Here is an 11771-nt window from a genome sequence, read left to right as displayed (position 1 = left end):
AAAACTTGCTGGTTTTATTGAAACGATCAAGAACTTCGTGCCAAAATTGAGTCATGAAAGCTATTTCTAGTTTCTCCATTTGATTTTTAAGATTGCGTGCATTAAATCTAGTATCGGCATTTTCATCGTCACTTTCAACAAAAACAGACAGAGCATCGTATATCTGTGAATAATTAAAAAATAAAGCCAAAGTTGCATTATCGCGGCAAGACCACCTAGTTTTAGATAAACTTTTCAGAGTCCAATCAGAATGGTTCAACAAAATCTCCCATCGATGCGGAGATGCCACAAAGAAAGCGTAAAGATTAGCTATAAATCCAAAAAAACATACTTTCCAGACATGTTGCTAGCATTATCGTAAGACTGACCTCTACAGTTACTAATAGAAATATCATTAGCTTCTAGCACTTCCAATGTTACTTTACAAAGTGACTCTTCTGTGTGACTTAATACTGGCAAAAATTGTAGAAATCGTTCATATACTTGACCGTGTAAACAATAACGAAAAATTATGGATAATTGGTCTTCGTGAGAAATATCTGGCGTTGAATCAGTAATAAGTGCAAAATATTTAGCTTCTTTAATTTCTGCAACTATATGATTAAATACTTTTTTAGACATCAATAAAATAAATTCCTCCGCAATAAGTTCTAAAATCCCTAAATAATTGCCATTATCATAAAATCCAAATTGTTCGTTTGTACCCCGAAATGCTGGGCCACGTTCACATAAAAACCGTACGACCTCCACCACACGCTTTAAAACTTTCGTCCAATAATCTGCTTCTGTTTTAATTTTTAATATTAATTCTTCATCGATACCAGGTGTTTTGTTCATTCGCGTATGCCAAACGACCATGCAGTTTTTATGTTCAGTACTATTTTCATGGCTACTAAGTTTCTCATGCGCATGTTTCCAATCTGAAAAACCATCCTTCACTAAAGTATTTACCAAATTATTTGAAAATAATTTACATGCATAACAAAACAAACTTCCTGTAGATTTTGAGTACATCAACCATTTACGCGCATGCGTTTCTTTATTAGCCAAAGTTCTTTCAAAAAGCCGATTATTGAAAGATCTAGTGAAATTCTCCGATCCCCACCGCCGAGAAGAAGCAGAAAAATTACTATCCTTGTTTTGGAAATATTCAGAACCTTTTTCCAAAATTTTTTGTTTAATGGAATCATCGAGCTATGGCCATAAAGCCGGATCTTGATTTATTTCATCTATGAATTTAAATACACAAATGTATAAATGAAACTTTCTATTGCTTAATTTCTTTAAGATTTATTGCTAAATTGATCATTTGTCAATAGAAATGATTAAATATATATATATAATAAATATATAATACGTAGTTCGTCAGGAGGAATTTTCCATACAAATCGGAACCTTTTCGTTCACGGTTAGAAGATTAAATTTGTCGATATTGAGTTTCCTCTAATTCGAAATTTGCAATTTGAAATTAAAATATTTAAATCGTGGATTTAATTTTGAAACCAACTGAATAATTACGATGTCTAGAAATTTTGTATTCGAACAGCACTTAGAAGCTTTAATTTTTTTTTGAATCACTTCTTAAATTAAATTCAGATTGAAAAAAGGTGACCGAAAAGAAACTCACAAACCTAGTGATCTCCGATGCATATCCTCGATAGCTTCTGTTATTAAATTTGTATTTTCCACTTCACCAGAATTTCCATTTCCTTCAGAAGAGTGAGAAGCAGAAATGAATTCAGATTCATTTTTGAAAAAAGTTGTTAGTTTTGGAAGCTTTTTTTCGAAATCTTCTCTGATTTTGATTTTTTTCTCTTCGAAGCACCACTTTCACACTTTCTCGACATATTTCTATTTAAAAAAGCTTTTAAAAATCACTGTGCGTTTGTTGCTTTGGCATAAGCTCTCACCTCGGCATTTGTAAATATATGATCTCAATATTCAGAGTGTTGATGTTAGCGGTAGGCGCTTCTCGGTATTCCGCGGTCACTATTATGGCAACTGTGATATATCTCTTATATCGGTATAAACATTATGGTGATAAGAAGCTTGCAGCAAAAGAGAAAAGTAATTCGTAATATTTATCATTCTAGATCTTTAGGTAAAGCATAAGTAGAGTAAAAGAATATTACCAGTATTAGATAAATAAAACAATAAATTTGTATATTAAGATAAAATTTTTTTTTAAGTTGAGGAAGCATTTGGGGGCCCTTCAAAAGCGGGGCCCCAGACTACAGCCCCCCCCCCCTTAATCCGGCCATGGTCCCTCCAGAACTTCGAATTTTTTTTCCCCCACCAATTTTCCATCTGGAAAAATGCATTCAAACGTAGCATGTCGGTGAGTCGACTCTGCGACATGTTGTATAGGGCAGCTTCGTGTGAAGCCGAAAATGCACGAACACGAAACCGAGTTAGCCCGATTTCGCGATTCGCTTACCGTGACTAACTGGCTATTAGAAGGAGTTTTTATGGGGGAATTACACCTTGTCAGTTCCAAAAAATACTTTTTTTGTTGATGCAATTTTCTAATCTGAAGGGTCTTAGAAATGTGCCTCTAAAAGTGTTTGGCAGAACTCTTTCTAGCTCGTCAAACATGATGGCGCACGGCCGCACAGTGGGACCAAACGGATATTTTTCGTTCAAAAAAGTCTACAACCTTCAATTTTGCCCAGATTTGTGACTTCTATTTTTTAAAATTAGATTGCACTAAATTTTAAAGAGGATCTTGGTCATAGATTTTTTATTTTTCTTTTGTTTACATATTATATGTTTACTCAAAGTACGAGAAAATCGAGATTTTGCACAATATAATTATTTACTCTTCAACAACATTTTGCATATAATGAGAATCATCTTTAATCAACGCAAGAGTGCTTACAGAATACAAATATAATGAATATTTTATTTTTTAATTATTATAAACAAATTAAATTAACAAATAGCCAAATCTTGTAATTTTGGTTGAAGAATTTGTGTTCTTATCTAAAAATGCTTTATATTATTGTGAGAGTGATCGTTAGTCAGAATATCTATCAATTATTTTAGATAGTTTGGATATATGATCTTTGATATTTTCTTTCTATCTGAAACTGTCAGTGAGCGCAAAAAAGCTTCTCAAATTCGCTTGCAGTGTATGATTCTTCTATTTAAAGTATTTTTATTCTAGAGTATTCTCGAAAATCACCAGAGTTTGGCCTTCCACCTTTTTCATTCTTTACAGAATTAAATTCCACAGTAAAACATGTGCTCAACCAAACTACGAAATTTTTCTTGAAAGAGGATGGAATGTATAATGAGCTTTTCCATTTTTGATTAAAATGAGGCATAAAATTTGTATTTAACTTTATTTTAACGATTTCCACTTGTTTATTATTTAAATCATGTTTGCTTTGCAAATATTGCGATAAATCTTCCACACCTCTGCTGTTATCAGTAATTAAAAAATCGGATAGGGTGCTTTTCAGAACATTAAGAGTATCCATTTTGATTTATTCAACAATAATTAATTTAATAAATAATGCATTTCAAAAAATAAATTCTAATAGCCATAAACTAATCAATGTAAATGTGTAACCGGTTATTGCCAATGTCCAATATACTAGACAAATAAAAGAAGTAAAAAGTGAATAACTGAAAACAAATGAAAACGAAAAAATATCAAACTCATTAAGCGAAGAACCGAAAGATACAATCGTAGTCGTAGACACTTAAAAAAGAAAGAAAACAATACAGCACGACCAACGTATTTATTCCACAACAAAAGGGTTCCTATTGTGAGCCGGTTTATTCGATCATCCATCTGGCGGTGATTGTTTGCAATCTTAGAAACAAATCAAAGCGAAATTAGCGTTTTTCACAGCTAACTAAAGTTCATCGAAGTTTAAGGATACAAGAAAGCTTTTCTAAATACTTGAAAATTTCGTGATGTTTTAAATAAAATAATAACAATAAATAATAACAATTACTTATTGTTTATTTGACATATAAATAGTGACTGCAAATCAATATCACAAAAAAGTAAAGCAGTTTTAGTGTAAAAAAATTATTTTACAGGGCAAAGTACCAAAGTTTTATATTTATCAATATAATTTGTTTAAAAAATCAACAATTGTTGTATTTTTACAAACAGAATTGAACATATATTATTTTTATGAATATATGAATTGTGTTGATTCAAAGATGATTTTTATTATATGCAAAATGTTGTTGAAGAGTAAATAATTATGATGTGTAAAATCTCGATATTCTCGTACTTTGAGTAAACATATAATATACAAATGAAAATTTAAAAATCTATGACTAAGGTCCTCTTTGAAATCAAGTCCACTTTAATTTAAAAAAAATCGCAAACAGGGGCAACATTGAAAGATGTAGACTTTTTTGAACGAAAAATATGCATTTGGTCCTACTATGGGCCGCTTTGCGTGCCCTGCTGAGAATTGGCTCGAAAAATTGCCTACAAGGGTCAGCCCCCTTAAGTAAACTGAATTTCACAGGGCGTTAAGAGAATGAAAAAAAGTTCATGAGGAAATTTTAAAGGATTATTGTGTAATAAATTCTAAAAGAAAATTGATTGAAGCAAAAATTTTTCCATATTACGTAAATTAAAAAAAAATTAAGAATATAATTTAAAGCAAGATGTTTTAATTAGGTAAGATTACAAATTTTCAAAAACCGAGTAGATTTGAGAAATATATAATAGAACTGAAGAGATTTGAAAATAATAAAAAATTTATAAGATTTTTAAAAATCTAGATTTTTTAAGATTTCAAAAATAAACTTTAGCAGCTTTAAAAGAATCTCGAAAAGTTTCAAGAGAATAAAAAAATTTTCTTAAAATGCTTGGGAAAAGTTATCAAACATTACTTGATTTCTTCCAAACTTCTTAAAAATGCCTAAACATCTTTTGAAAAGATTCGAATTTTCCTAAAGTTTTGTGAAATCATATGAAATAAAAAAATTTCTCTAAAATCTTCTAGAATATTTTCTGACATTGAAAAACATTCTTTCCTTTAGGAACATTTACATGTTACGTAAGAATCTTTAGCCCTTCTCCACCCTTCTTCTATTATGTTTAAAAACATAACAGACGCTTTTTGAATTAAAAACAGTTTTTTTATGAAAGTATTATTTTAATGATTAAATTTAAAAATAGGTCAATCTGTAACAGTTTTTGTATAATTAAATCTATAAGTTTATTTCTGTAAATTATTGTTAAATTTTGAAACTTTTTAATTGCATAAAGCCTTCTGAACAATCTAATACTCTACAATTAAAAATTTCAAACCTTTCAAATTCAAAGAATTTAAAATTAGGCATATGCAAACCAAAATAATTGAAATATTCAAAATTGAATATTTTAAATATTTAAAACCAGAAATTTTCAAGACTTTAAAATCAAACTTATTTCAAAATTCAATATTTTTATATTGGAAGAAACTGAAAAGGATTGGATAAGTTTTTTTTTACGAAAAATAAAAAAATGGAATGAGTTACCTACAATTTATTTATTCCGAGTCAGGCTTTATACAATTCAAAAGTTTCAAAATTTATCAATAATATACAGGAATGAACTTGTAGATTTAACTATACAAAAACTGTTACGGATTAAATAACTTTTAAACTTTAAAATTAAAATTGTGGTATTTACAGGTGAAATAGTTCAAAATTGAATTTAATACATTTACATACATTTTGGTTACTATGATTATTTAATGATGTTTTGTTTAGAACTAAACAATGCGACGCGCGACACTATCAAATTCTAGGTGAGATAATTGAAAATCATCTACAAGCGGCTGCAGATTGCACGAGAAGGCTGCTGAGTGCAAGAAAGTTGAACGTTACGAACTTTTCGTCGCCTCCTGCGCCATGCTATGCAAGAATCACGGGGATTGAAACAGAGGCCTGCGCCCCCCCCAGCCCAAAAATATATGAAAACATGGAAAATTGGGGGATTTTTTTAACAAAAAAGTCGAAAAATAGGGGAATAAAATCCATTAAATAAAATTAATATTAATACCATATTGCATTCAATATGAAAAACTTAAAATTCCTAAGATTTCAAGATTTACTATCAAAGAGATGAATTTCCAACACAAATGTTAATCTTCTACCAATAAGACGAATTTTCAAGAAACTATAGTTGAAGTTTTAACCAAATAGTTGAGTTTTCAAACCAAAATAACTATTTTTTCCGATGAAAGGTAAAACAAGATTTTCTACCAAAATACGAACTTTCAGCCAGTTGAATTAAATAAAGACAAAAACAAATTCGTAAAAAAATAGTTCAATTCTCAACCAAAGACATGAATTTTCAACTAAGAAAGATGCGTTTTTTACGAAAAAACGAATTTTCATCCAAATAAATGAATTTTCTACTAAGTATTTGAATTTTCAACTTATAAAGTATAAATTTCCAACTAAAAATTCATTAGTTCAATTTTCAACCAGAGGTCAATCTTAAAAAATTTAACAAAGTAGTTCACCCAAGTAGTTGAATTTTAAACAACAAAATATTAATTTCTAACCAAATAGATAAATTTTTAACCATAAAGATAAATTTTTCCACATAAGAGATTAATTTTTTAGAAAGAAAAGATTAATTTTCAACAAAAATAAATCAATTTTGAACAAAGTTCTGGAACTTTGAAGAGAAAAGAGCGAATGTTTAAACTGTAAAGTCTAGTTTTTCAACAGAAAAATAAGAATTTAAAAAAAAAACTGAAAAATATATCAACAAAAATATATATATATATATTAGAACAGAAAAATAAGCCTTTTTAACCAAATTAGTTCACATTTAATAAAGAGAAAGTTTCTTTAAATCAAGGGGTAAAAAAAAAATCCTTTAAAAAATAGAAAAAAAGGTGATTAGAGGAATGAGTGTGAAGTCTAAAATATGAGTACTTTTCAAACATAATAAAAAACAGAAATCCTAAAACCTAATGAAAATAGAAAAAAAAATAAAAATATACATAACAAAAAAAGATATATAAAAACACAACAAAAAAAATTTACCAACCAAATTAGTTCACATTTAACCCTTTAACGTCACATGGACACTTTTCGAATGTACCTTCTTCGAGCTTATTTTTCATCATAAAAAAGCTGAGCAAAAAATTCTTGAGAATGTTTTTGTAAAACAAAGTAAAAAAACGCAAAATTTTTAGTCTTATTTTTTTCAATTCAGATTTTCACCGTCTTATCGTTATATTTTTCGGCTATAAATCATGGTAATCGCGTCCATGATTGTTGTACTTTCCAAATATGTGCTTGTTTTTTTTACTACTTTGATTTATATTTGCAAAAACGTGGCCAAAGCAATAAGAAATTTTTGCAAATTTTGAAGTACCCCATATCTTTGATTCGAGCGTGCTCTTTACAACCAACATGCAAGATATACATGGTTTTCGACATTTTTTTTATGCTGATTACGAATTTGTTATTATTTTTGCAAAATTGCAATCAGAATTGTAATCTACGGAAAAATACGTATGAAACATGTACAATCGATATCCATTTTTTGAATAATTATACAAAATTAATAACAAAAAACGAAATATTCTACTTTTATATTTAATATGTATGTTACACGTGGTATTCAAGGGTTTTGCGGTCAGTGATCACGAATTTCATATTATTTTATACAAAAAATCTTTTTTTTTGACAATTCATTTAAACAAATTTTGAAAAATAAATCAAAATTTTTCGAAATCGTTGTCACAATTGTAATTCACGCAAAGAACTACAGAAAATACCTATAGGCTACACTTTTGACTTGACCATATAATTTCCTGAGACATAAATAAATTAATATTTTATACACTTTCTTCCAGAAAATTTATAAGTCTGGCATCAACCTCGAAAAAATTCAATTTTTTTCAAATTTTAAAAAATAAATTGTATAAAAAAAGATTTTTCGCATAAAATAATATCAGATTTGTGATCACTGGCCGCAAAAACCTTGGAAACCATGTGTAACATGCATATTAAATATAAAAGTAGAATAATTTGGTTTTTGTTATTAATTTTGTGTAAATATTTAAACAATGGATATCGATTATACATGTTTTATACATGTTTTTTCCGTAAATTACAATTCAGATTGCAACTTTGCAAAAATTCGATTTTTTTGAAAAATTTGTTTAAACAAATTGTTTAAATTAATTAATTTTGCCAAAATAATAACAAATTCGTAATCAGTATCAAAAAAAATATTGAAAACCATGTATATCTTGCACGTTGGTTGTAAAAAGCACGCTCTAATCACAGTATTAAAAAAAACAAGCACATAATTCGAAAGTACAACAATCATGGACGCGATTAGCATAATTTAAAGTCGAAAAATATAACGATAAGACGGTCAAAATCTGGATTGAAAAAAAATAAGATTAAAAATTTTGCTTTTCCTACTTTGTTTTGCAAAAAAATGTCTAAAAATGCAACTTTCATACTATTTGGAAGACACTATTCGAAAGAGCGACCTCGAAAATAGTAGGTAAGGTATCACAAAAATTTTTCGCTCAACTTTTTCATGATGAAAAATAAGCTCGAAGAAGGTACATCCGAAAAGTGTCCATGTGATGTTAAAGGGTTAGTAAAGAAAAAGTTTCTTTAAATCAAGGGGAAAAGAAGAATTCTTTAAAAAATAGAAAAAAAGTGAATAGAGGAATGAGTGCGAAGTCTGAAATATGAGTAGTTTTCAAACCTAATAAGTTATTATTGAACTGTATTATTTTTGAAGCATATTTCGTAAATTTTATTCAAATTTATCATCGGGAAAGGTACTAAATTTTATCTAAAATCGTAAAGTGGCTTTTACTTACCCTCTTCGCTCCCACTATTACCAATGATACTGTTTAGTGCGACGCCCTCCACCCCTCCAATTAGTAACGCAGTTTATGGAAGAACCCTAACCTCTTCAGCTGAGAAAATGTTGTTGGTGTATATTAATTAAATTAATTCAATTAAATTTAATTAATTAAATTCGTAACTCAGTTACTAATTTGAAGCAATGTTATCCAACATTCACTTGTATCCACTTGTATCGCAATATACAATTGTGCAATGTTCTCTCCAAAATCTTGAAAAAAGTAGCATATTGCGCAACAGTTTCTTGTGAAATTAGTTGTTTCACATATGCAAATTGCGAATCTAATAAAGGAGAATATTTTCAAAATAAAGAGAAAAAACCCCTGAGTGGTAGAGGTTGCTTCGCTGGACTGTGCAATCATAAAAACATAAATTTATACATTTTAAAATTAAAATAATTTTCTACAAATTCTGCGCTTCGTTTTAAACGCCGACGTCCGCATGAAAAGAGCCCTCATGGGATGTTCCAGTTGAGGAGATATTTGCGCTTTTCCAATTCAGGATCAAAATTATAACATCCGGCTTTGAGTAGGGGATGATACTATAAGGCCTATACTGAATCAATTATCACTATGCCCATGTCCCGAAAGAAATCGAAAGTGGGTTTACTTCATGTTTCAAGCAAAATTATTACACGTGCAATTATGGCACTCGCCAACTTTATATGCGTTTTCTTCGAATTTTCAACTTCAAAAATTCCCCGTGCATTTGTCTTTTAACAAATAGGGTTCACTTGGGCTTAAAATTCCGTGAAATTATTTTAAAATATTGAAATTGGTCAATGAAAAATAAACTCACCAAAAACAGTTGATGTTCTCTTCGGTGTTGGTGTAGGTTCCGGTTTCTCCAACCTCGGATCCATGCTTTGCTGTCTCAAAATCGGTACGGGTTTTTTAACTTCATCCTCTTTAATAATTTCGTTTTTCGCCTTAAACGAATCTCTTCGTCTCAAAGGCGTTGGAGATCCCATAGATTTCTCAGCTAGATTTCCATCCGTCACAGATACCGAACGACTTTCATACAACCTTCTTCTTTCAGCAATAGAATTTCTGTTAATGTTCCCTCTTTCGAAATTCCCTGATTCCTCATTTTCCGGAGACTCGTCCTTGACTTTGGTCTCAAATAATTTACGCCTCTCGGCAGTGCTCGGAGTTTTTGGTTTATATCCAGAATCACTAGAGTTGGCATCTTCTTCTATTGAACTCGAATCACTTTTTCCATTTTCTGCCTCTTTGACTCCATAATTTTCGAGAGTCGGTGGTTTTTCAGTATCCGCTTTTTCTGCTTGGGCTTCTGCCTGTATATTAGAGTCATTTAAATATACATTGTTTTCAGTTGACGGAGCAATTGGCACAGAAAATACTTTATCAAAGTTGAAATCCTGGTTACCAGACTTCGCTTGGAAAGGTTTCGGTCCGAGACGAGGCTGTGGTAAAATAAATTTCGTTTAGTAAACAAATATTTCAAATTTAAAAACTAAATTCTTTACAAACCAAAATCGTTGCTCGTTATCAAATAAAATACTTTGAGACTTCTCTAAACAAATCACCTAGTCTACTGCGTAACTAAAAATCCTAATTGGCCTGAATGTTGCAGATTTTACTTTCAGTCAAATAATCTTAAATATAATCTCAGATCGCATACACGCAAAATAATTTGCCTACTCCTACAAAATCAATTTTATCCTCAATCCAACCTTGTATCCTCCGACAACGTTCGGATTGACTGAAGTTACAACTGTTCCAGGACCTGGAGTAGTGCGCGGTCGTGCTACAGGCTTCGGTTCTTCTTCAGAGATACTATTTGTCCTAGAAGCTCTAGGAAGAGGTTTTGGTGGCATAGCGTGAGCCCCATTCTGTATTTTAGCCTTTTCATCTTCTTTTTCACATTTCTCCTTTTTTTCTAACTTTTCTGGTTTTTCTGGTTTCTCTAGTTTCTCAGATTTCTCAAGTATCTTCGCTTCTTCAATTTCTTCCGCAAATTTGTCTATTTTTGCATCCTTTTCTTGAATGATGGCCTGCACTTTCGAGTAGCCCTTCGGCGTTACGATTGCAATCGAATTTTGCTGTCGAATTTGTTCAACTTTTATTTCCTTTTGGTTATCTTTCAGAGCGCATAAATTTCCTTTGTGTACCTGAACGTATATTAAGTTACATTACATAATATTATTAATGTTGCGACGAGTTAAAAATTAAAACAAACCAAAAACAGCTTTCACACTCGGTATGATGCACAAGCAATACGATATACGCAAAAATATTCACAAAAACTTAATGTACCTTTTTAAAAAATACATTCTATTTACAAACAAACATACATTATTGTAGTATTTACAGCTATGTCCATAAGAAATGCATCCGCAGCTCTCACAATTTAAATCTGTTCGCCATGAAATGATGTTCAAAAAGATATCTTTTATAAAAATATGTATGATACAATAAGCTTTCTTGGTTTTGTATTTTTAAAATGTTCTATATAAAACCAGTAAAACTCAGGCGATCTCGAAAAAATGCACAAGAAGCTTTTCAGTTACTTGCAGAATACTCTACTGAACATCTATCGGCTGTAAAATTATACGTGCCAGGAAGAATAAACTGATTGGTGCTAATGAATAAATTATAAGATAGACACTTATATCTAGAATGTGAAAAAATATGAAATACGTGTTTGGAATGAAGAAGATTTTCAAAAAATAAATACTCATTTGCGAAGGCATTTTTGAAAGGTTGGGGGTCGAAAATTAGAAAAACACAATTTCATTTATTTATTTAGCTTAATAAGATTGTATTATATATGTCTTATAGTCGCAACTCAGAAGACTAAAAAAAACTACTAAGTAACTTCATCATTTTAGAAGCGCTTTTTCAATATGTAATAAATGTGTGTATGTGCGCATA

At 30.1% G+C, this 11771-nt stretch overlaps 1 protein-coding gene across 3 annotated transcripts in view; it reads right to left on the bottom strand.

Moving 5' to 3' along the window:
• The window catches only part of LOC117168716 (coronin-7), a 117837-nt gene that overhangs the window by 50550 nt on the left and 55516 nt on the right, over positions 1-11771 (bottom strand). The window contains exons 7-8 of one of the 3 annotated variants that reach the window (XM_033354433.1): positions 10571-11008; positions 9673-10300 (exon numbers count right to left, since the gene is read on the bottom strand). In XM_033354433.1, coding sequence (XP_033210324.1) covers positions 9673-10300; positions 10571-11008 — 1066 coding nt within the window. The remainder of the gene's footprint in view (positions 1-9672; positions 10301-10570; positions 11009-11771) is intronic. The other 2 variants (XM_033354434.1, XM_033354435.1) reach the window with 2 other exon arrangements.

Source organism: Belonocnema kinseyi, chromosome 3 (genome assembly GCF_010883055.1).
Source record: "Belonocnema kinseyi isolate 2016_QV_RU_SX_M_011 chromosome 3, B_treatae_v1, whole genome shotgun sequence".
NCBI lineage: Eukaryota > Metazoa > Arthropoda > Insecta > Hymenoptera > Cynipidae > Belonocnema > Belonocnema kinseyi.
Note: the sequence above shows the minus strand (reverse complement) of the source record. Positions and strands in the feature narration are given on the sequence as shown.